This window comes from Podarcis gaigeae, assembly GCF_964106915.1.
Source record: "Podarcis gaigeae genome assembly, chromosome: 12".
Lineage (NCBI taxonomy): Eukaryota > Metazoa > Chordata > Lepidosauria > Squamata > Lacertidae > Podarcis > Podarcis gaigeae.
The window spans coordinates 23,057,625-23,082,942 of record NC_139688.1 but is presented as its reverse complement, the minus strand read 5'-3'; the positions used below and the strand labels follow the sequence as shown (position 1 = coordinate 23,082,942).

The 25,318-nt window shown below is 41.0% G+C and overlaps 1 protein-coding gene across 3 annotated transcripts in view; it reads left to right on the top strand.

Annotated features, from left to right (window-relative positions):
- The window catches only part of SPAG6 (sperm associated antigen 6), a 55,747-nt gene that overhangs the window by 7,857 nt on the left and 22,572 nt on the right, over positions 1 to 25,318 (top strand). The window contains exons 3-6 of one of the 3 annotated variants that reach the window (XM_083705019.1): positions 12,010 to 12,176; positions 18,072 to 18,255; positions 23,359 to 23,564; positions 24,738 to 24,911. In XM_083705019.1, the coding sequence (XP_083561145.1) occupies positions 12,010 to 12,176; positions 18,072 to 18,255; positions 23,359 to 23,564; positions 24,738 to 24,911 (731 nt within the window). The remainder of the gene's footprint in view (positions 1 to 12,009; positions 12,177 to 18,071; positions 18,256 to 23,358; positions 23,565 to 24,737; positions 24,912 to 25,318) is intronic. The other 2 variants (XM_083705021.1, XM_083705020.1) reach the window with 2 other exon arrangements.

Here is a 25,318-nt window from a genome sequence, read left to right as displayed (position 1 = left end):
CCAGCCTGCAATGCGGGGAACAAAATCAAGGGTTGTTACAATCTCTCAGCTTCAGTTCAACTCCCCATGAGCAGTAAGGGATCTAATATCACTGGACAACACTGCAGGGTTGTTGTGAACCAGTCAGAGCCTAGTATGCAGTGTGAACTACACATTACTTGTCTGTCATAAGCCATTTTGGAAAATGGACTGTTAATTGCATTTGCTTGGCATTTGTAGGGTTGTTCTTTTAATATTCTGTACTAAATAAGAACTGAGTTAGAAAGAGTGGGAAGTCTTCTCTTTGCTGCTGCTGTGTGTGTGGCGTGGACACACTGGTGCCCAATCGTAGCTATATTAAAATATTGAATTTCTCCATCAATTACCATAGGCAGCTCTCATTTCCATCCCTGAGGACATGTAAAAATAGCTTCTCAGCGTGAGCCAGAAAATGACATATCCAGACAATGAGATTGGTCTGTCTAAGCTTTTTTATATCTGTTTGTCTCTTCCTCCCTTTTTAGCTCTTCTTTCTTAGCATTTGGTTTCTGTTTCCCCCCAGCAATCAGAACACATTTTGTCCCCACTGAGCGTCTATAGTCCCTCACTGGGTTGTTTTGGGATTCCCCTCCCTTAGGTTTTTTCCCCCCATACTTTTTTTTTGGGTGCTTCTGAAAACCTTGGGGTTTTCCTGAGTCTGCTGGTTCTTCCCTCTCTTGGGCTTGTCACTGTTGTTTCGGTTTCAAAAGTGCAGACGCTCTCTGAAATTGGAAGTAGGATATAAAATGGTGTTCTGATGTGCTTATTATCAAATAAAGGAATCCCAGCACAAGAGTACAACCAATTATTTGGTGTAGGGGCTGGAACATGACTATCCCCAGTGAGGAAGAGACCAACAAATTTATTCAGAGTGCAACTGTTTTTAGAAAAGGTATAGGCAAATCTTTTTAATTTGACCCTTTAATTTTTATGTGGCGTTGTTCACTGTGATGTTTTTATTGACCTTGATCTGCCTACGCCACCTTGGTAATTTTCAGAAAGGCGGTGTAACAATACTGAGAGCCAAGTGTGGTGTAGAGGTCAGAGTGTAGGACCTGGGAAACCAGGGTTCAAATCCCCCCTTAGCCACAAAGCTCACTGGATGACCTTGGGCCAGTCAGTGTTGCAGCCTAACCAGCCTCATAGTCTTGTTGTGGGGATTAACTGAGGAGGGAGGAAACCATGTAGGCCACCTTGAGCTCCTTGGAGAAGTAATAAAAAAAAATGTAAACACAATAAATAGATATATAGGCGGTATTCAACTAAGTTTTACTCCAAGTAGTCCTGCTGAAATTAATGAATGTGACTATGTTAGGTCCATTAATTTCAGTGGGTCTACTCTGAGTAAAATTTACTACCCATCAGTTTAGAAGCTGCACTGCACAGGCAATTGGATTCTGTGCTATGTTTCTTGGGATACTAATCTTGGATCCTGCTGTGGATTTGTTCTGCTCCTTCAGTAACAGTTGGCAGTTGTGATAACAGATATATGGTACTAACTGAGTTTAAAAATAGAATAGCCCAAGTTGCCTCCAGTTGCTTTGCACAGACAGGTCTCTGCACTTTTACAGTGAATGCAAACATATGCAGAGATCCTCTCTATGTGGTTTGGGTTCCATGTTACAGAAGGAAGAGGAAGAGGAAGAGGAAGGGGGAAGACTCATTATCTGTATATTCCTCTATCAGTCGTCTACTGATCTAGACTACTTGCCCACCTATCCCTAGAGGTTTGGGCAGGCAGCTATACTAAAACAAAGATTCAAATCTGTAAATAAAATATGAGTCAACATGCCACAATACAACATGGGAATTTAAATAATCCCAATGTTGATTTAAGTCTCACCCTCCGCCCAGTGTTCAGGTTTGGTCTTTGCTAAGTTTCCAGGGGAAGATCCGCAGCTGTGGCTTAATCCCTAGCACACTGTCATTTGTGGCAGAACCACAGTGTATAAAAACCAATGCTTGAATTCTAGGAGGAAAGGAGGGGGCGCTTTAGTGAAATCCATATTCCATCCCCTGTCCCTCCTCTCAATATTCGCTAAATCATACCCCACCTTCTAAAAATGGTAGCTGGGAGGGCACCACAAAATTACTGTCCCCCTGTAATTTGAATACTGATAAAAAAGGCTTTGGGGGTTAATTTGAACCATTCCATTTGCGTAGAGTTGTCAACACCTGAAGGAAAGGTAGTCCAGTTCCTTTGCTTTGTAGCGGTGAAAAGTCAGCAAGTCATTTCCCATCCCATTGCAGCAGTAAAAGCAGGCATCCTTGCTGAATGTCTCACAGCTGGCAACATGCAGCCTTCAAGGGAAGAGCTCCTCTTGGGGGGAGCATTATGTGGGAGAATGTGATGCCTTTAGTTTAGAAGCCCTTTTGCCACCATATCCTCCTATGTAAGACTTTTCCTTGTATTCTCTTGGGAGTGCTACCCTTCAGCCCGATGAAAGGCTGCAGATGTTGGATGCTCAGGTCCCGACATATGGAGGTGGCGTGGGGGTGGGGAGAAGCACTTCTTCTGATGAAAATGCTGCTAAAATATTGGCAAGCAATTTGCCCATCAACTTTTTATTTCTGCCCTGCTGTGATTTATGTTCCGGGTCTGTTTCTGCGTTTAATATTTTCTTTCAGGCATTGCCTTTTAAGCATATCTATATCCTTTTGGCAGTTTCAGATCTGGAGGTTTGGTCTCAATATGCATCATTATAGGCAGCTGGTGGCCAGGCCTTTTAAAATGGGGGTGGTGAAGTATCTCTTCTGAGCCAGTCAGCACTGATTGCAGGCACATTTCCAGCAGTGTTTCCTTGTTTGCATTTAATCTCTCTGAAACTATCTCTATCCTCTCTTCCCCCAATCAACCGTAAGGGAGTTTTAGAGTCCCCTGTTTCTTAGAGTCCACAAGTGCCACTGGGATTTTATCTTCCTCCTGAGAATATAAGATTACTCTCCGAATATAGAATACCCTTCCACTTTGCATGCAGAAGGTGACAGTCAGTGTAGATAATACTGAGCAAGATGGACCAGTGGTCTGATTCAGTACAGTGGTACCTTGGTTCTCAAACTTAATCCATTCTGGTAGTCTGTTCGACTTCCGAAACGTTCGAAAACCAAGGTGCGGCTTCTGATTGTTGCAGGCGCCCTGGAAACAATAGACGATGGCTGCATCGGATGTTCGGCTTCCAAAAAACGTTCGAAAACTGGGAGCCTAAATGTTTGAGTACCAAGGCGTTCGAGAACCAAGATTGCACTGTATAAAGCAGCTTTCTATGGATGCAGAGTTTCGTCTCCCCAGGACCATCCTAAGACCTTTTGCAGCCTGAGGGAAAGGACTGCACAGGGATTTTGACAGGTCGGAGGGACAACTCACCTGTCATTCAGCTGACTTCATGAATCAACTACCCCTCAAAGTTGGCTCACAGGGGTGGGGCTCACAGTTAACAGTCTGTCCCACTGAGCCAAAAAGGTTCCCCACCCCTGGTGTGCTGCACCTGAAGACAACAGATTACCTTAAGGCACACAAGTCAGGTTGTCTCTGGTGACCACAGTTCTGACCTGTTATCCTACAATGGGTTTAGACACTCCCACACTTTGATGTTGCACTTCTCCCTACCTCCTGGTTGGTTGGTCTGAATCCTTCCTGCCCCCTTCTGAAAACCTCATTCTTCTATTTCTCCTCTTTGCCTTTCCCTCCATTAGTTAAGGCCTCACCTAAGACACAGCATTGGGCAGGGCTGAGATTGCTTTTCCAAAATTTTCTCCTCTTGTCCCAATCTCCACCAGGTCTTAGTTTGGGGTCCATCAGGTTTCAGGGGTACTGGCCAGGTTTTGCTATTGTATTCTCCGAGTGCATTGGGACAAATGGCAGATATTTTCTGATGTTGGAAAAGGTAAAGGTGTGCTCATTCAAGAACGTTGTTCACGAGTGTTCTAAATGATGAGAACGCATGAGAGTGAGGCTTGGCTAGGGAGGATTGCTAAGGATGCATTTTGGAAGTGGTTGCTGTGTTGCAGGGGAGAGAGGGGTGTGAGGATGTAGCTCCTTTCTCCGTTCTTTTGTTTAGGTACTAATGATATTTTATGGAGCTTATTGCATTTTGAATTGGATTTCTATCTGTAAAGATTTTCTTTTTTAAGATAGCATTTTGTTTTCCTTTTAACTAGGCTGCTTTAAATGTATATTGCTTACCTTTCTCTTATCATGTCTTATTTTGATATTTTGGAAGTGATGTTAATAATAGCAATAGCAACGGCAATATAATACGGTAATAATAATAATAATAATAATAAGAAGAAGAAGAAGAAGAAGAAGAAGAAGAAGAAGAAGTGATTATATTTGAAAAGCCTTTCTGGATGAGACTAAGGTCTGCTGAAGATGCCCAGTATTCTGCTTTCAGTGGTGGCCTGCTAAATGCTTACAAATTGGACATGAAGGTGGTTGTCATTTCCTGTTAGTGGTGGTATTCAGAAATATTCTGATTTTGTAGATGGAGATTTTATTTAGCTAGTTGTTGATAGGCCCAGCTGCCAGGAGTTTTGTTTAATCCTTTAAAAAGGTCATTTAAGCCAACAACCATCATCATATCTTTGGTGTATGTGTGTGAATTCCCTAAGTTTATTATGTGTTGTGTGAAGAAGCATTTTCTTTTTTTCCTGCCCTGAATCTACTGTAAATTGACTTCATTGGGTGACCTGAGTTCCTGTGTTATGACAGAGGGAGAAAGATTTCTCTCTCCATATTGTTCATAACTTCATAAACTGCTATCATGGCACTTGATTATACACATAAACTCAAGCTTTAGTTCATATTTGTTCTTTTCATTCAAGTGACTTATTTTTTTCCTGCTCAGCAGGGTTTTTTTTTTTAATAAAAAGAAAATCAGAAGTACATGTCAGAAACTGTGGCTGAACACTACCACTGAGTAATTTTGGTATTCTCTCTGGATAGTTTCACTTATCTACAGAACATACTGCTTCAAAAAGCCTTGCATCGCACAGTAGGCATATGCTAAATCTTTTACACAGGGACTGTGCCATTGTCTAGCTTTGACTCAGCACAAGTGCTGTGAGGGCTACTGTAATTAAGTATATAAATAAACAAGAGTCGTTGAGGGTTGCTTATAATTGCTATCCGAAGGGAATAGATTATAGAGGTTGTTCCCCAGTTAAGTTGTTTCTCATATATGTAGCACAATGTGGTGTTATTCCTTTAGGACATTCTGATGGGCTGATATGACACATACTTAAGTTTTGGACCGCACAATGGAATTTTTTTAATGGGTATTTGCATTTCTTCTTTGCTGTAATTGAAACATATTAGCATATGTTTCTATACAGAATTTTAAAAATCATTTAGATATTTGGAACACTGTTATCACCACAGTGAGATGAGGTGAGTACTATTCTATTTTTAGGTTTCCTAAATTAACTAGGTCTGCACAACCAATTAAATTATTTTTATTGATTATATGCCCTTTAACTAATTAATTCATTTATCAGTTTGAATTAAACATATTTGCACACCACAGACACCAACTGCAGATCCTTTTTAAGATAATGAAGGGAGTTCCATTTTTAAAATTCTCATTAAATTTTAAGATATTAGTTATTTTAAATTTTAAATTTTGTTTTTTGAGACATGCACTGTTTCTGTTTTCAAAATACTCAGTGTAATGCTGAGATCTAGAAGCTTAACATTAAAAAAAACACCGAAATCATGATGTTACAAAAGGTCTCACGTGTCCTTGGAACATCTCCAGATAGTTCACAGTGACAACCTTTGTTTAGGGCTTAGTGCTCCCTACCTAAGCCCACTGACATGTTTCCTTGAACTAAGTCATTTTACATTGGTTCCTGTAATTAATCATAAACTGCCAAGCAGCTCATGGCCCATAGTGGTTGGGTAAACTAGGTTATTTTAGGGTAGTGGCTGCAAGATAGCTGAAGTAAATTGGTAGGCTCATATTTAAGACTGTTAACACAGATGAACTGCCCTTTAAAATCTTTAAAGGACAAATTTTCTCACCCTTTTGTTTGTGGTTGGGTAAGATGGGAATTTAGACTTGCATGTGAGTACAAATGGAATGTCATACTTATTCCAGATTAATTACCACAATGTACAACGGTGCAGTCTTATGCATATTGGGTACGTGTGTCTTTAGAACACCTGTGCTTTATTATTTTCTTAATATTTTACTGAATTTTGTTGTTGTATTTTACATTATTTTGCATATTTTATTATGTACTGTCCTGGGAATGTTTTTTTGGATGGGTGGGATGGGAATGCTTAAAACAGATAATTTATTTGAGTAAGTACAGGCTTACTTTACAAAAGACTAGAGCAAAAAAAGAAGGCGGAAAAAAGAAGACCAAAATTGCTGATTAAATTACATTGTTTTGAAAGGGCAGTACTTTCATTCTGGGAGCAATGTGGTTACTGCTTCCTTTTGACTCCATCCCACAATGCTCTGCTGACATTAGGACGTGAAATTCATTTTTTTTTTAAATAATATTTTTTATTAGTTTTATGAGATACAGAAAAAAGAATAAAGAGCATATTATAAAAGTAGAAAAAGAAAGTTACAAATTTTCTTGTTCTTTTCTCCAAATCTACTGGACTTCCCTGCGTCCTCCCAACCCTGCATTCTCTGTGATACATAACATCTGCAATTTGTTAACTTGTTTCAATACTTATTGTATCTTCCATTTTATCATGTTACCCAATTTCAAATATATTATGACGCAAATCATGTACGTTTTCATTTTAACACAATAAAGTTGTTTCATTATTCTATCTCTGACTTCTTGTACCTTAATTTCCATTTCTTTAATTTAACATTACTGAAGCTAGAATTTCCTAAAAGGTGCGTTTTTTAACATTCATACAACTTATAATATTTTTCCAAATAGTCTTTAAATTTTTTCCAGTCCTCCTCAATTGTTTCTTCTCCCAAGTCTCGGATTCTGCCAGTCATTTCGGCCAGTTCCATGTAGTCCATCAACTGCGTGTGCCATTCCTCCAGTGTGGGTAAATCTTGTGTCTTCCAATGTTTTGCAATCAGGATCCTTGCTGCTGTAGTAGCGTACATAAAAAAAGTTCTGTCCTTCTTAAGCACTCTCTGGTCCACCATGCCCAGGAGGAAGGCCTCTGGTTTCTTGGGTAAGGTAAATCTAAGTACCTTTTTTAGTTCATTATGAATCATTTCCCAAAAGGCCTTCACTTTCGGGCAGGTCCACCAGAGGTGAAAGAATGTCCCTTCCGCCTCTTTACATTTCCAGCATTTATTATCAGACAGGTGATATATCTTAGCGAGCTTGACTGGGGTCATGTACCACCGGTATATCATTTTCATAATGTTTTCCTTCAAGGCACTACATGCCGTAAATTTCATTCCGGTGTTCCATAACCTTTCCCAGTCTTCAAACATAATGTTATGCCCCAAATCCTGCGCCCACTTTATCATGGCGGATTTGACTGTCTCATCCTGAGTATTCCATTTAAGCAGCAGGTTATACATTCTCGAAAGTAGTTTACTTTTTGGTTCTAACAGTTCTGTCTCTAGTTTCGATTTTTCCACCTGGAATCCAACCTTCTTGTCTACTTTAAAGACCTCTTGAATTTGTGCATAATGCAACCAATCTCGCACCTTGTTTTTTAGTTTTTCCAAGCTCTGCAACCTCCAATTGTCTCCAATCTTTTCAATAATTTCCTCATATTTAGGCCAATTGGCTTCCATATTAGGTCTCTTACGTGCCTTGGCCTCCACCGGTGAGAGCCACCTCGGAGTCTTACTCTCCAATAAGTCTTTATATTTTGTCCAGACCATTAAAATTGCTCTCCTGACAATGTGGTTTTTAAACAGTTTGTGCACTTTAACCTTGTCATACCACAAATATGCATGCCACCCAAAAACGTTGTCAAACCCTTCCAGATCTAGGACATCAGTGTTTTCCAGTAAGATCCAATCTTTCATCCAGCAGAAGGCTGCGGATTCATAATATAACCTCAAGTCTGGCAGGGCAAATCCCCCTCTTTCTTTCGCATCAGTTAATATCTTAAACTTTATTCGGGGCTTTTTGCCCTGCCAAACAAACTTAGTGATATCCTTCTGCCACCTTCCAAAGCATTCCACCTTGTCCACGATCTGTAGGGTCTGAAACAAAAATAACATTTTTGGCAATACATTCATCTTTATAGCTGCTATTTGGCCCAACAAGGAAAGTTTCAATCTTGACCACGTTTCCAAATCTCTTTTGATTTCTGACCAACATTTCTCATAGTTGTCTTTAAACAAATTCAAATTTTTGGAGGTCAGATACACCCCTAGGTATTTTACTTTTTTAACCACATTTAATTCTGTTTCTTTCAGGAACTCATCTATTTCTGCAGTTGTCAAATTTTTTGCTAAAACCTTAGTTTTTTGCTTGTTCAACTTGAATCCCGCCACCCGACCAAAGTCAGAAATTAATTCTAGCACTCTTTTAGTACTAGAGACTGGCTCCTGTAATGTTAATACCAGGTCATCTGCAAATGCTTTCAATTTGTATTGTTTCACTCCGACCTCAATTCCCTGTACCAACCGGTCCTTTCTAATCATGTTCAATAGCACCTCCAGAACTGAAATAAACAATAGAGGGGACAGAGGGCACCCCTGTCGTGTCCCTTTTTCAATTTTAAACTCCTCTGTCACCACATTGTTTACTATCAATTTAGCTTTTTGTTCTGAATATATTGCTTCTATTCCATTTTCAAACCCCCGCCCCACTCCCATCCCCTCCAAATTTTTCTTCATAAACATCCAAGAAATGTTGTCGAAGGCTTTCTCCGCATCGATAAAGATTAACACCGCTCTAGTGTTAAGCTTTGTTTGTAAAAGTTCCAAAATGTCGATGATGTTTCTTGTGTTGTCAAACAAATGCCTACCAGGGAGAAAGCCTGCCTGGTCCTTATGGATCACTTCATTAAGCACTTTTTTAAACTTACTTGCCAAAATGTCTGCAAAAATTTTGTAATCCACATTTAGGAGTGAGATGGGGCGGTAGTTCTTAAGCTGGGTCTTCTCAGTTTCTAGTTTGGGTATCAATGTGATGAAGGCTTCTTTCCACGTTTCCGGTGCCTTCCTCCCCTCCATAATCTGGTTACAGACCTCCAACAAAGGTTGTATCAAATAGTCTTTCAGAACCTTATAGTATTTGGAGGTAAGTCCATCCGGGCCTGGAGATTTGCCTAATTGGAGGTTCTGAATGGCACTTTCAATTTCTTGCTGTGTGATATTACTATTCAGGATTGTTCTCATTTCCTGAGGTATTTTCTGTTTTGAGAAATTGGTCCACCTCCGAATCTTTCTGTGGCCCTTGTGAATAAAGTTCTTTGAAATATCTCTGGAAGCACTTTCTAATTTCCTCGGGTTTCTGAACCATTCTCCCTTCAATCTCTAGATTTGTAACAGTATTAAGTTTTTGTCTCTTTTTCAACTGCCATGCTAGCAGTTTCCCACACTTATTTGCTGATTCAAAAGATCTTTGTTTCATTTGTTTAATTTTCCATTCCACCTCTTGATTTATCAGTTTCAAATATTGTGCTTGGAAAAATTTCACTTCTCTCAGCACCTCCTTCGACTTAGGCCTGGATCTTAGTTTTTTCTCTCCATCTCTTATTTTTTCCAATATCTTCTCCTTCTTTTCATTCCAGAGTTTCTTCTTGATCGTATTTTGTTGTATTAGAAACCCTCTCATGACTGCTTTACTTGCGTCCCAGATTGTTCTTTTTTCCACAGTGGTATTTAAATTTATCTCAAAATAGTCCTTTAAAGTTTTTTGGGCCTTCTTAACAATCTTCTCGTCCCTTAATAAGGTGTCATTCATTTTCCATCTGAAGGATCCGGTTGTATTTAGTCTCAATTCCATTTTCAAAGCATTATGGTCGGAGCAGGTTTTTGGGCAGATTTCCACCTTTCTAGTCTTGGGTGCCAGTCCTCTAGTTATCCATATTTGGTCGATTCGTGTCCATGTCAGATGAGCTTCAGAAAAGAAAGTCCCTTCTTTTCCTAGGGGGTTCTTAACCCTCCATATGTCAATTAAATCCACATTGTCAGTCATTTCAAAAAAAGTTTTAGGTAGTGAAATTCACATGGGACATTGCTCCTTATTCTCAGACAAAAATGTAGTATTGGCATGGAAAGTCACCATTGTGCCAACTCTTCCCACATGGAAACATTTCTGCTCCAGTGTTCCTGGTTACAGCATGGGAAGTGACCACAGAGAAAAAGCCGATAGCCTCCTCTTCTCATACAAGAACCAGTTGTAATCCTCTTGAGATAATGCAGATCTCCATTTTGAGATCTCCATTTTTCTAATCCTCTTCTTTCCCCGCCCCCAATGATTTTAAGCTAGTTCTCTCTGCTTCCGAACATTTTAAATTTTACACCTGTCATTCAAATACAGTGTGTTTGGGGGAGGGGAGGGTGAGCATCTTGCTGATTGACAATAGAGGTTGTCATTCAACAACAGATTCAGACAAGGGCTCTCTCAGAGGATAGAAGTCTACCCACTCAAGCTGATATTGCACAAAGCTGTTTGGAATTCCTGCGTGGCAGCTCCCTCTCCAGAGCCAGCTGGTTGTGTTCAGCAGGAGCCATGGGAAGTGGTGACCTTTCTTGGGTGCCCCAAGAAATTTGCAGCTGTGTGCCAATGAGTTGAGTTTTGCATGTGACAGCAGCTGCACACCACCAGGTGGCCATGCACACAGGAAGTGGGCACAGGCAAATTTCATACCACTGTGGTGTACCCAGTGGAAACTGGTTTTTGTGAGGTGATGTGTGGATTTCTTCAACTCTTTTCCTAAGGCAAATAGCGTCAATGAAGGGAGGAGACGGCCCCATTATTGGGATTGCAGTAGTTCCAACACTGAAGGTGGCATTTGCTTTGGAGGAAACTTCCCCATGGGCGCCCTCCTTTCACTATGAGTAGTCAAAACCGTATCTGAGATTAGGTGACAGGTTTCTGTGTCCCAGAATGTGACTTTACAGGAAGAGATTAGATCTGGCGCATCTCTTTTTCTAGAAATGAATCACTGGCCAGTGAAAAACTACAAACCGACTGTTGTGTGTTTGTGCTGAAGAAGTGTTCTTCATATTGACTAAAAAGCTGACTTAAGCGGTTGGAAGTTTTGCTGGATTTGAAGAGTGTGGTATAGGTTGAGTTTGTTTGTTTATTATTCAATTTATACCCCACACTTCTTTCAGGGAGCTCAGAGTGGCACATATTATTCCCCTTCCCGGTTTTTTCCTCATAACAATTGTGTGACTGGCTCAAGGCCACCTGGTGAGCTTCATGACTGAGAGGGGATGTGAATCCTGGTCTCTGGCCTTAGTACAACACTCTAACCACTACAATACACAGTGGTCAATCGGATGCCTATGGGAAGCCTGCAAGAACATCATCAGATGGTCTCTTTTGCTTCACCAGCTGCATTTGTGCAATATCAACAAGCCACATTAGTAGAGTATTAATATCTCAGAAAATTAGTTTAATAATTTAGCAGTATAAAACTATATCGTAGGTTGTGATTACTGTGTCTTTGCATTTTTGTTTTTTTCTTCTTCACCATTATATTCATGCTAACACACACTTTCCCCTAATATATGCATGCTTGGGGACATGCATCACAAATTTTGAGGAAATATGGATTTCAAAGGATGGTTCTCATATTGTTTTGGTTCTCATATGCTTCAAGAAGGGCAAATTAGGTATGTTGGCCTTTAAATGTGAACTGAATTGAATTTCACCCCAATTCCTAATGGTGTCGCCCACTTTGGATGGGTAAAATGTGTACTCCAGGAATGGTTCTTAACACAGAGCTTAGGTTTACTTGCAGCAGATTTCCTTAACGTTAGCATTCAGTGTGTTTTATTTTATTTTATTTTTCTCTTTTAAAAGTAGCATTTGATTCGTTTCTCTAATTACTGTGTGGACTTTCCCTCCTTTCTCATAACTCAGGTGTAATGGCTCTGCTGAGGCCGCTCCTATTGGATGTGGTTCCAAATATTCAACAGACAGCTGCTTTGGCCCTTGGGAGACTTGCCAATTATAATGATGACCTGGCAGAAGCTGTAGTTAAGGGAGATATTCTTCCGCAGCTCGTGTATTCATTGGCTGAGCAGAATGTAAGGAACTATTATTTTCTTAAAGAAGCCTTTTCTCACTGCCATATGGCGTTAAAATCTTCTGCCTTATGTTTATGTTTAATATATGTACCTGTTTTATGTATATTTTATAGATTGTATACATTATGTTTTTTAATGAAAAACTATTCTGTCTTAATTAGACTCTGTAGATTCATGTTTTGTCATTGCCACAACATACTTGCTTAGTGCATTGATCCCTCTTGATAGAAGGTGTCCATAATTGTAATTTAATGACCCTTTTAAAAAAAAGGAAAAGATTTTATTCTTACTTCATTAGCTGAAGTATATTACTGGTAATTTTATTTCCTGAACTGTTTAATGAAGTGATGGCATGGAGAAGGTTGTTTTATAAATGAAATAACTGGAAAAAAACCACCCCGTAATTAGCTATTTGTTAACAGTGACTGAGTAAAATGCACATAAGACTAAATTTTGTAGCATAAATGATACCACAACACATGAGAGTCTAGAAACCCTTAGCGGTGTAATATCAAATGTATTTGTGTTTGAGTAGCAAAATATTTTTAAAAACTTTTATATTTGCTGATAAATAGGTTGTATTATATAGTCAAGTAGTTCAATCATTTTGATGTTCTTGAAATAGTGTACAACATGCATGGCATTTGTGACATGGTGTAGGTCTTGCACCAGATTGCTGGGGTACATGCATCCTCCGGCTATTTCTTTTTTTAAAGATCAACTCAATGACGTTGATAGAAAAGGGACTTTAAGGACCTGTTACGATGTTTCCCAACCTTGTACCCTCCAGATCTTGTTGTACTTCAGCTCACATTAGCCCCTGTTGGCATGACCAATAATCAGGGATGATAGGAGTTGTAGTCTTAGGCATAGGCGCCGACTCCATGGGGCCTGAGGGGGCCCGAGCCCCCTCAAAAATTCGTTTGGGGGGGCTCCGCCCCCCCAATAATTTAAGAAAATTATTACCGTATTTTTCCGGCATTCTGCCTCAGGGTCTTACTGCCCACCCTGCTCTGTTTCCTTGCTGTGTTTGCTCAAACGGAACAAAGAGCAGGGAAAGCCCCTCCCCTCCAGGCAGAGGGAAAGCAGAGTGTGTCTCTGTGCTCCGTGCAGGAGGGAGAGAGAGAGAGCGAGAGAGAGCGCGCGAGCTGGCTGACTTGGGTGGGTAGGTGAGGGAAAACTTTTGCCTTCCTTTCCTCCCTCCTCCTGTTATACCCCTCTCCTGCATTCTTAGCCAGCTGCTTCTCTGCACACCCCTCTCCTGCTCCGTGTCCCTTCTGTGTTTTTCCTTCCCTCCCCACTTAAAATGTGGTTAAAAAGCATGGATCCACATGGATCCTCAGGATCTTTGCATTGGGTCAGCCCAAATTCACCATCAGATCACATAGCATGTCCATGGCTACAGCCTGCCCCCCAAAAATCACGCACCCACTGTTGCCTGGGGCTGCAATGGTGCAAAAACGTGGTTACAAAACATGGATCCACATGGATCCTCAGGATCTTTGCATTGGGTCAGCCCAAATTCACCATCAGAGCACATAGCATGTCCATGGCTACAGCCTGCCCCCCCAAAATCACGCACCCACTGTTGCCTGGGGCTGCAATGGTGCAAAAACGTGGTTACAAAACATGGATCCACATGGATCCTCAGGATCTTTGCATTGGGTCAGCCCAAATTCACCATCAGAGCACATAGCATGTCCATGGCTACAGCCTGCCCCCCCAAAATCACGCACCCACTGTTGCCTGGGGCTGCAATGGTGCAAAAACGTGGTTACAAAACATGGATCCACATGGATCCTCAGGATCTTTGCATTGGGTCAGCCCAAATTCACCATCAGAGCACATAGCATGTCCATGGCTACAGCCTGCCCCCCCAAAATCACGCACCCACTGTTGCCTGGGGCTGCAATGGTGCAAAAACGTGGTTACAAAACATGGATCCACATGGATCCTCAGGATTTTTGCATTGGGTCACCCCAAATTCACCATCAGATCACATGTCTGTGGCCACAGCATGAAGCACAAAAATGATACATCCACTGTTTCATTCAGAATGTTTTTTTCCCTTGTTTTCCTCCTCTAAAAACGATGTGCGTGTTATGGTCAGGTGCGTGTTATAGAGCGAAAAATACGGTAGTTATATTATGCTTTGTAAAATCACAAAATTATGTTGGTATTTTTTATTTTCCTTGTTTGATGATAGTTACCTTTTAAAATACATTCAGTAATGAGTTAAAACAAATAATTATTACGGTAGTAAAAGAGGCGGCGCGAGTAGTTTTGCTCGGTGCGTGCGACTGGCCCAGCCCCTCTTTCCTTTTCCTCTCTTCTGCTCTCCCGCCGGGCGCCTGAGGGAGAGTTACTTAGCGGTTCTGAGGAGCCGCTGTTGTTTCGGCAGGGGAAAAACCGCCGCCCGCGAACCGCCGAGCTCCCTCTCTCTTTCCAGCCTCTCTCTCTCTCTCTCGCGCTATGGCCAAGGAGGAGGAGAAGCCCTTCAGCCAGTCTATGGCCGAGTGGCGGAGGTTCATCTACAACCCCAACAGCGGCGAGTTCCTGGGGCGAACGGCCAAGAGCTGGGGTGAGGAGGGCAAGCGAGTGCGCGCGCGCGGGGAAGGGAGGGGAGGGGGCGACCGGCACGAGGGGCGGTGGGAGGCGAGGCACGGCGGGCACTTGCCTTGCCCACCACGCATCTCTCTCCTTCTCGGTCTCTCTCCCTCCCTCAGCTGGCGAGGGGGCCACGAGGCGGGCGGCAGCAGCAGCAACGGGCCGGGAGCGGATCTTAGAAAACTTCCCGGGGCAGGACCCCAGTATGGGCCCCCCCAATATTTTTTATAAGTCGGCGCCCCTGGTCTTAGGGTTTCCAGGTTCCAACCTGGTGTTGGATGTCATGTCTTTTAAAATCACCAGCAAAGCATCAGGCAGGGCAGCTACGTCTTGCCTGTACAGTCCTTGGTTTTCTCATCCTCGCCCTTTTGCTGCTTGCATAGAATGCTGCTTGTTCCTGCTCTCTTCTCCTTTAAACAAGGACCCTCTTTGGAATCCAGAATTCCTTATATAAGCTGTGCTTTCTGGCTATACTTATTTTCCTATCAGTGAACTAATAACTTCCTTTTGGAACCAAGAATACTCTAGAATGAATGAAGTACCGAACATGGTATTTCTCACATCCCTGCAGTGTTTCAGCTAAATGTGTGTTGCTGCTTTGGTATTTATTGTCTGATCTTACGTTGTCTTATGTTTTTCTGTAAAATCTTTTCCCTGTCAGAAATGCTCAGTTTTGCCCTGAGCTATAAAAAACATTTTCACTAGTGAATCTTTTCTTCTGCTTGTTACTCAGATAAATGGTTCCTTAGGAAGATAGCTGGTAAGATTGAAAATCTCTCTATGGTAAACAGACACTGAAAAGGGGTGCACAGACTTTACATCAGTACCAGCTGCTTGGGCATTTCTTCATGGTTGGCATAAAATGTGGCAGCGGAGTGGCAGCTATTAAAGTCTCAGCACTGATGTGAAATTTGGTTAGTCTTATTTTTTCTCCAATGCTAAAAGTTATCCCTGAGCTGGCTCTGAGTGTGTGAAGTATGTTGGTGCAGTGACATCAGCCCCTGGGTCTGTGATGCTTTGTAATGTGTATTATTTCAGAAGTAGTTCATTTTGAATAATAATAATAATGGATGCAGTCCTTTGGGAGTTTAGCTGTGCAGGCACCAGTGAAATGGATGGGAATTGCATAGATAGGCCTCCCTGCAGATTTTACCAACCGATATTAAAAAGCCTTTGAAACACAGCCTCCTGCTTAAAACATAATTATTTGAAAGTAATAATATGCATGCTCTGATGCACATACAAGTACTTGCTAATAATAATGCTGGCACTCTTAAACTGTTGTCCTCTGAGCAACCATCAACATTTTGCAATATTTTATAGCCAGTCTTTGTAGTATTGGTGTTTGACACGCAGCAACTGCTGACAGGGTTTATTTTTTCCTGTTTCAAAATCAAGGTCTATTCACACTGACCATTCTTACGGTATTTTCTCATTATTTTTAAAAGTAGGAGTCTTGTTTAGATAGTATGTTTCTCATATGCAAGCCTTGCACAATTCTTTGCAATATGTGTGCATGGACAGCAGCTAGGCAAATCATTTCAGGGGTGCTGATGACCTGCTGAGGCCTAGTTACACCACAACCTCAAAATCACACCCTCTCACTTTCCTGGTTGGCCCTCACAATCTGTAAAGTGGGTTCCATCCTTTTAGTCATTCTCACCTCTTTGTGTATGCATCTGTTGAAACAGGCCTGTGCAGAGAGGGCGATGTAGCTGGGTACACTTACCTCAGGCCTTGGAGGGCTAAGCTGACCAGGTTCCCCTGCCAGGGATGGGCTGCTTTTTTGTTTGAGTTCATAACTTTATTCTAACAAGACTCCCACCTTGGGCCACAGGCAAGCTCTGCATGGGCTGGTGTTGAAATGCTGGAGCTTGTCCACCTTTTACTACACTGATTTCCAATACGTACGGTCGTACCTCGGAAGTTGAACGGAATTTGTTCCAGAAGTCCATTCGACTTCCGAAACTTTTGGAAACCAAAGCGCAGCTTCTGATTGGCTGCAGGAAGCGCCTGCAGCCAATTGGAGGCCACGGAAGCCCCATCGGACATTTGGCTTCCAAAAGAACGGTCGAAAACCAGAACACTCAATTCTGGTTTCTGATCGTTCAGGAGCTGGAAACGTTAGACTCCCAAGGTGTTTGGGAGCTGAGGTACAACTGTATAGCAGGATGACGGGGAAGTCAGCTGTGACTTTGCCCTGGTTGAGCACAATACAACTGGCCCCAACCATTTTGTGCGATAGAGAAATGGACCCTCGCCTCTAGAGGTGTTGTGGTTCCCCCACAGTACCCATCATTTTAGACAGCTGGTGGAAGGGAGGAGTCGTACCCTCCAATGTGTTGCAGCGGGAAACTGGAACGCCCATCTTCTGGGGCTCACTCACTGCGTGAGTCACACGACCTGTTCGAGAGCACGACACCCCCAAAATGTTCATTTTTGGGCACTATGCTCTTACTCAAGAGCACAGCCCCCAAAACGGGATGTCCAGTTGAGCGCTCTGGAAGAGCTTGTGTTCACTCTCCCAGCACATGAAAGAACTGGAGTATCTGACTCCTGAGTATCTGTTTTCCTTTAAAAACACTGCCAATGCTGTACTGCAAACCAGCAGTTTGTTCATACTTTTACTCTGAGTTATAGATGGGTCCTGAGAACGAACAGTCTGTTGGATAGTCCCTTCAAAGCACAGATGGGTTGCTGCTTGGGGAATATTGCTTGGCTGTAATAAAGTATACGGACATGACTGTGGCTTGTGGGAGGGGAGAGGGAGGTTCTGCTTGGCTTCTACAGGGCAAACCACAATGTAGCATGCTGGGGGAAGTAGGGTTGCACTTTTAGCTTAAAGTTTCCTAACCTGCTAGGACGTTCAAAGACCAGTTTAGTCATCTGCTGCATATCAAATGTATCTCTAGAGACCTTGCAAGAGCATGCTGTAAAATTCCCTACATAGGAAGCTGCCTTCCCTCAAACTCAGTCTTGTCTACCCTCCAGGATTTTAGACTGGAGCTTCTTCCAGCCCAGCTGGAGATGCTGGGGATTGAAATGGGAACCTTCTGCATGCAAAGCAGCTATTCTGACCCTGACCTCTGGCCCTTTCCCAAATATACTCCCTTTATATATACAGTATTCTCACAGTGAAAAATGCGCCAGAAAGCCCCTCATGTGTGATAGGAACAAATTGCTCAGCTTGTATAAAATCGTTTAGTGCAAAGTTTTTCTATCTTGCAAGACCTTAGAAAAACCCTCAGATAATTGCAGTGTATTCTCCTCTCCCTGATGCTTCTGCAGCGCTTCTACAAGAAAGCAGCTGCGTTTGTATTGCGAGCAGTTGGAAAACATTCTCCCCAGCTAGCCCAGGCGATAGTTGACTGTGGAGCACTAGACACACTGGTCATCTGCTTGGAGGATTTTGACCCTGGAGTAAAGGAAGCTGCGTCCTGGGCCCTCGGCTATATAGCGAGACACAATGCAGGTAACAGCATTCCTAACTTTTGAGAATGTTTTTGTGTGTGCTAACATGGTGACAGCTGTCAGAGGGGACACAGAAAGCAGCATGGTCACAGCTCCTTTATTGCCAAATAAGCAGGTAACAGGCCAAGCAACATCCATTGTAGCTTCATAGGACAGCATGTCTCAGATGCGATATTAGCAGATAAGAGCGATTGTAGCACAACAGATAAGAGATTCCCCAGTTCAAATTTTGCCTTAAAATAGAATATGGGGATATTAATGCTGACCCACCTTACAAAATTGTTGGCAGGAACACAGAGTTAATGCATGCAAAATTATTTGAACACTCAAGAAAGTGCATATAAATCAGGAGTGAGGGAAGAATTAAGGGAGGCAGTAGTGAAACCACAAGCACTACTTCCTAAATCTCCCACTTGTATCTAGTGATTGTAGCTCTGTGGGTGGGGCGTAATTACAGTTCCCAGGATTCTTTGGAGAGGAGTCCAGTGCTTTAAATGTATGGTGTGGATCTGCCCATAATCACAACTGCTTTGTTATAGAGTTTCTAGGCCATATTTATTTGTGTATTGGCAAGAATATTTATAAACTGCCAACTCACAAATAATATTACTAGAATGTACAGCAGAGGTAGAGAAGTGGATCTGGTTTGTGGTCCAGATTCTTATCTTCCCCACTACCATCCCCCTACAGGACAAGGGCCAGCCACCTGTCAATCACCTGACATCTGAATGATGACAGCACCTATGTGATTTGGGGGGCTTGCAAAGGCCCATACCCCATGCAGGGGCCAAATACAGATCCCTGGAGCCCCGGGGAGCTGCTGTTCCTCCTGCTTGTTCTCATTGCCTGTTCACCTGCCCTCTCCAAGCATGCAGGGACAAAAGTTAGGAGGTGAAGCAGCAACATCCCCTATCCTGTGTTTTCCCTCTGGAGTGGTTGTGTGGATTAGGCTTAGAGGGAGAGGGCATGTCAATTGGCAGTGGGGCTGTAAACAAAGAGGAGGTGGGCCTACCCAGAAAAGTGTCCCAAGGATCGCCCTCCCAAGCCTAGAACTAGCACTTTGTAGAACATATATATATAAGACCTGTGCTCCCTGTTTCCTCTCTGCCAACTTCCTTTTAAGTATGTTTATAAACCAGAAACAACCAAGTTATTTTTTTTTTTTAAAGCGCAGAATTATACTTACATCCTTGGCCATATTTTTCAAATCTTCCACTAAATTATAAGAATAATTTGTTTTCCAAATCACAGAAAGCTTGCATGACAAAGCTCCTGAATAAACTGGAGGGAAAATAATGACTTACGAAAAAGAAAAAAGAGAGCAAGATTTATTTAGGAAAAACCAGACATATAGGAAAATAAAGGAAATGTTGAATAGATTTCTAACATGTACACTATCCTAGTTTAGACGGTGAAGACTAGAAGACAGGGGAAAATACTTGTTACAAAGAGTTCGTAAATTACCAGAGCATGCTTCTAGAGAGCTATGCCTCTTCTCCTCTCATGAAGCAATTGTAGATTCAGACACGCAGAGAACCTGTGTCCATGGAAACAGTAATACATAGCAAACAAAATGGACCACACAGCCGATCAGGAAATCCTCTCTCTCATACGGATCACAGTCTTTGATTCTGAATGACATCAGACCTTGTGGGGCTGAGCCAAACCACAAACCACTTTTCTGAAGTGCTCCAATTAACAGTGGACAATCAATATGCAGATTGTTGCAGGTAAGAATTAGAAAGTGAACTGAAATCTGATCAGTACAATCAGTGGTACTGGAATCCTAGTGGGCAGTAAGGCATACCTTGGAGTTTAAAGGAAGACCTTTACAATGGTGCTAAGGGGTTTCCAGATGCATCTTGACTATCTTAGTATGTACTTCCCAATCCTCTGAACTAATGTGGATTTTAGCATGCAAGATGGAAATCCAAGATGGCCACAATTTTGCTGATACAATAAAACCAGGGGAACCTGCAACAAAATATTGCAGTGTATTCCTGGTGCGCCTCCTCAGCCAGCCTGGAACAGTGGTCTCATTCTTTGCTGTGTGGGAGCAGGGAGATTTTCAGGAGGGGAACAGGAGAATAGGATACTGTACATTTCCCCCCTTTCCACCATATTGAGGTCTTCCCTATTGTGCCATAGCATTGGAGGGATCAGGTTTTCAGGTTTCACTGCAAGCTCCAGACCTAAGCATTACATAGCAGTGGGTGGAGTTCTAGAGAAAATTCCTGTATGTTTCAAGGAGGGGAGATTTTTAACCTCCCAGCTCACATCATACTAAGCCTAATCCACTCCAAGATTTTTACTATAAATTCTTAAGAGCTTGAACATGCATGTTTCTTGTGTCCCTCCCTCCACCTCCAGATTACATGTTTTTCCTTCACTGACACATAAACATTATGTACAACCTGGAAGCTTGTAGATCCTCATCAGACAATGTTTGTTTTAAATTTTAACTTACACATTTATATACTTCTACAACCCCAGGGTTTTTTTTAATATATAAAAAATTGCTGGCTTACTCTTGCATGACCCCATTTCGCTTTCTGACAGGCATTTGACCTCCTGAGTTCACTCTTACGGGGACTGATACAATCTGATTTACAATATATATATTTCCCTTGTATCACCTCACATAGGTCTTCCATCTGCTCCCTTTATTTAAACTTAACATTCTTTGTTCAGAACCCTTCTGTGCCTTTCCCCTGAACTAGAATTAATTCCCATAGCCTAATTCTTTTTTAAAAAATCCCTCCACCACCATCCCCTTCTTCATCTAGGTTGTGGGTGTTGGAGTGAAATAGTGTTGTTTCTGGAGTGTGGTAAACAATGCAAACTCTATATAGTATTCATTTTCTGAGAAAGGGAAAATAAGCTTTTATACATAAACATGCATGTACCTAAACTTATGACAGAGCTCTTCAAATCTGAAAATGTAAACAAGAATATTTTCAATATTTGGTATTAAGATGAGATCATATTCATTATATTTTATCTACAAGTTGGCTTGACACACAGGGAAAAGAGGGAAGTCACAAGTCAGACATCTCTTCAGATAACCCTATAGTATTTAACAGCAACATACTAAAAGAGCAAGAATTCAAGCAAAGGCCTATTAATTAAATGCACTGGCCTATTAGCTTAAGATCCTTTTTAGATTTTTGTTTGGATTGTTCAGTGTTGCTGTTGTATAAGTATCATATTTAAGTTCCAAACCTACTTCTCCTTGTTCAATGTAAAACGTAGTGGGGAAAATATTTCAGTAGAATGTTTTGTTTTATTTATGAACTTTCCTTACCAGCATCCAGTCCATTGGGATGAAATTTCACTGTTAAGTCTTAGGACTAGACTATGATAGGTTGTTCAGAATGTTGCATTTTTCAGTAAGTTATGCTATAAAAGCAAACAGACCGATATGCATCTATTGCAATATTAGGCAATAGAAAAATATTTTGAGTTTTATGACAAATGCAAAATAGTCTAGTATGTTGTAAATAAAATGCAGGCTTCATATTGAAAAACCTATGTATTTGATCTTAAGTACGATCCTGATTATAGTGCAGTAGACTTTCGTACTTCAGCCCATAAGAGCAGTATCTATGGTCAACTAAATTTAACAGCAAATTAAGAATACTGTTTTTGTGCCATTATAGGTGCAAAATACAATATCATCAGTCAGATTTTTAATGATTGTAGCCAATGGCTGTTACTATATGAATAATACAAAACCAAATAAGAACACCCAACAGTAAATTTAAAAACTTTCAGGACTACAGATTATCAAACCTTTAAATTATAAAATTCACCAATTTATTTAGATTTCGCTGTGTCAATCCCTGTTTCTAATGTGGAGGACTGGAGCATTGTGGCTGAATGGTGCTCTTTAGTAACTATCTATATAATAATAAAATATATAAATTATGCCATGAGCAAGCACATCAGTGGAGAATCCAAGTTTGTGGTTATAACACGGTGATTGGGAAAGTTCCACTGAAGGCTTTGATTGATGGACTGTAAATGCAAAATCAAAGTTGAATCCTTGAATTACAACAGCTATTTGTTGCCATGGCAGTGTAAGGCAGGTTAAATGTTAAAGATAAGAGAGTATGTGCATAACAAGGAGAGGACCTAACAAAACCTTATTTAAGAACCTATAATAGCCCATTTGAAATTAATGGGGTTTGTGTTCATTTTTCATCATCTCCAAAAATAGCCCTTGTTCTATTCCATGCATTTGCTATCCCCCAATTTTCTACTTCAGTACTGAAGCTAATGACAAATATGTGGAGGGAGGGTAATGAATTTCTGCTATAACAGTACGCTGACTATATCAGTTAATTGTGGGTTCTTGGGTTAAGATGCAAGTAACTGGCCATGCCAGCTAAATGCAACTGTCTGTTGCAGTGATTTAATGTAGGGAAAGACGGTTATTGGTAGTTTACTGATGAGGAATGCACTGTTGAAAGAAAGAAAGAAAGAAAGAAAGAAAGAAAGAAAGAAAGAAAGAAAGAAAGCATTTTGATGTCCAAAATTAGCAAGCCAGATTTTTCAGTGGAGTGTACTATTATATATAGATTTCTTCTTCTTTTTAAAAATTGAGTGCATTTATTTAGGCATGTTATTTTTTTGCTTCGTATACGAATGGGGATTAATGCCATCTAAATTAGCTTTGTGGGAGAGGGGAACACGTTTTGGCATTTTGGCTTTTCTTTATTGTTTGCTGTGCAGAAACTGCTTGCCTATTGATCAGTGCCCCAACAGTCAGGGCTTAAACAGCTGACATCTGCTTACTCTTTTTAAACACACACACACACACACACACACACACACACACACACGGTAATGAAACCATTTCAGCCTAATCTACCTCAAATGTGTACATGTAAATGGAGGTCCATCTATTGACCTGTATTCTTTTCAGCCAAGGATTGGTCCACATGGTTTTATGAAACTAGGAGGGCTGATTTGAAATGCAGATGTCAAGGCACTGAAGTACACCCTCCCCTCTCCCCCTCCTGCTGTATCTGTCAGGGTGAAAAATGGCTTGCACAAGGGTCAGTCACCCATACTCGCTTAATTACTTTCATTGGACCAACAGAACTGTCACAGGCTGTGGTGGATGCTGGAGCCATTCCTCTCTTAGTCCTCTGTATCCAGGAGCCAGAGATTGCTTTGAGAAGGATTGCAGCCTCCGCGCTCAGTGATGTTTCAAAGCATTCTCCGGAGTTAGCACAGACGGTTGTGGACGCAGGGGCAATTGCTCACTTGGCTCAGATGATCCTCAACCCCGATGCCAAACTAAAGGTACTTTTCAAACTATTTCCACCTTCTCATGACATGGAACCCATTTTTAGCTGTGATGGCGTGTTGAGAAAAACACACACATCTTAATCTAAATGTTGGATTCTAAAGGACTCTTATCCCAAAAGACACATTGCTAACTTGACTATTGGTAACAAAGTAGAGATCCGGCTGTTTTTAATGTGACTTCTGTATACATAGTGGAAATAACTGGTGGGAAAGGAGTGAACCCACTCACCTTTAAATGTTGAGATTATTTGGTTTCTAATCAGCAGTACATATTCAGATATGTGTGACAATTATCTCAAGGGCTAGTTCAAGGTATAGTGGTATTTTCTTTACATTTGAAACCTTCCTAACATTAATTCAATAGGTCTAATATATAGTGTGAAGTGCTGTAATGGTGTTCTTAAAATGGTAATTCTGCATTCTTAAGCACATGCATTTGGTCATAGTTTCATTTCTTTTAGTGGTACTTGGTTCCTACTAAATCAGCTGAGAAACTTGGTACAGGACTGTAGGTTTCTCATAATATATATGTTTTCTTTTTTACTGTTTAATTTCATAGCTATTTTCTACAGAAAATCATGATACAATAAATGGATAGTTATTTAAAGGACTTCAACTTCCTTTGTCTTTTTAATAATATGGTATTTTATGCCAATTAACAGCACATGGCATTTTCCACATGCATGTTTAATTAAAATAGTTTTTTTTAAAAAATTGTTATTTCAGATATTAAAATTTAAATTATAACAACTGCTGAAAAATTGTGGGGTCTGTACTTTGTAACTTAAAAGAAAAAAGCAGTTACTTCATGTGTAATGCTTTTAAATGAGGCCAATAAACTGCATGTCTTCTGTTTTGAATTTCTTGTAGCATGAGTGCATTTTCTTCCACTCTGATTCCAAATTTTATTTACTCAAAACTAGCCCCTCTGAACTTAATGAGATTTTCTTTAAGTAAATGTGTTTTTCTTGATAATTATGTTTTGTTTGTTTGTTGCTGTTACACTAGGAGGACTGTGAGTTTTGTAAAAGTTGTGGGTGGTTTCATTCTTTCACAGCATGAGAGGAAGTTTTCTTTCTTTTTTATTTTTCTATATGTGTGTGTGTCTCCATCTGTAAAGTGTTTGCCCAATAAGCCATTTATAAAACAATCCTTCCTATTTACCAGCGTCAGGTGCTCTCAGCTCTCAGCCAGATAGCAAAGCATTCGGTGGATCTGGCAGAAATGGTGGTTGAAGCAGAAATTTTCCCTGTTGTACTCACATGCCTGAAGGACTCGGATGAATATGTCAAGAAAAATGCTGCAACTCTAATTAGAGAGATAGCAAGGCATACGCCTGAGGTAAAACCTTGAGAATGCAAATACAAGGTCATGTTATTAGTGTGTATACTTTAAATAAATGTTAAAAATTCCCAGTATTATTCTGTCATTAGGCAAAGCGAAAAGCTCTGTGGAATTTCCATTGGTGGGGAAAAAAAAGAGAGAGGAAATGTTTGTTGCTGTTATTGAATGTGTTTGGAATACAAATAGGGAAATGGGCAAAATAGGCTTTCCTTGCTTGTGGGTTTCATTATGGAGAGTATTCTTAACGTTTAGGACACAAAGGCGAGTGTAGGGAAGGCAATTATGAAGTGCGTTTTTTCTTAAACTACCATTCAACACACAGATAAGTGCTGTTAAGATCTCTCAAATCAATAGATTTATGCATGTTTCAGGGTGCATTGAAGTGTGGCCCCTCAGTTTTTGCG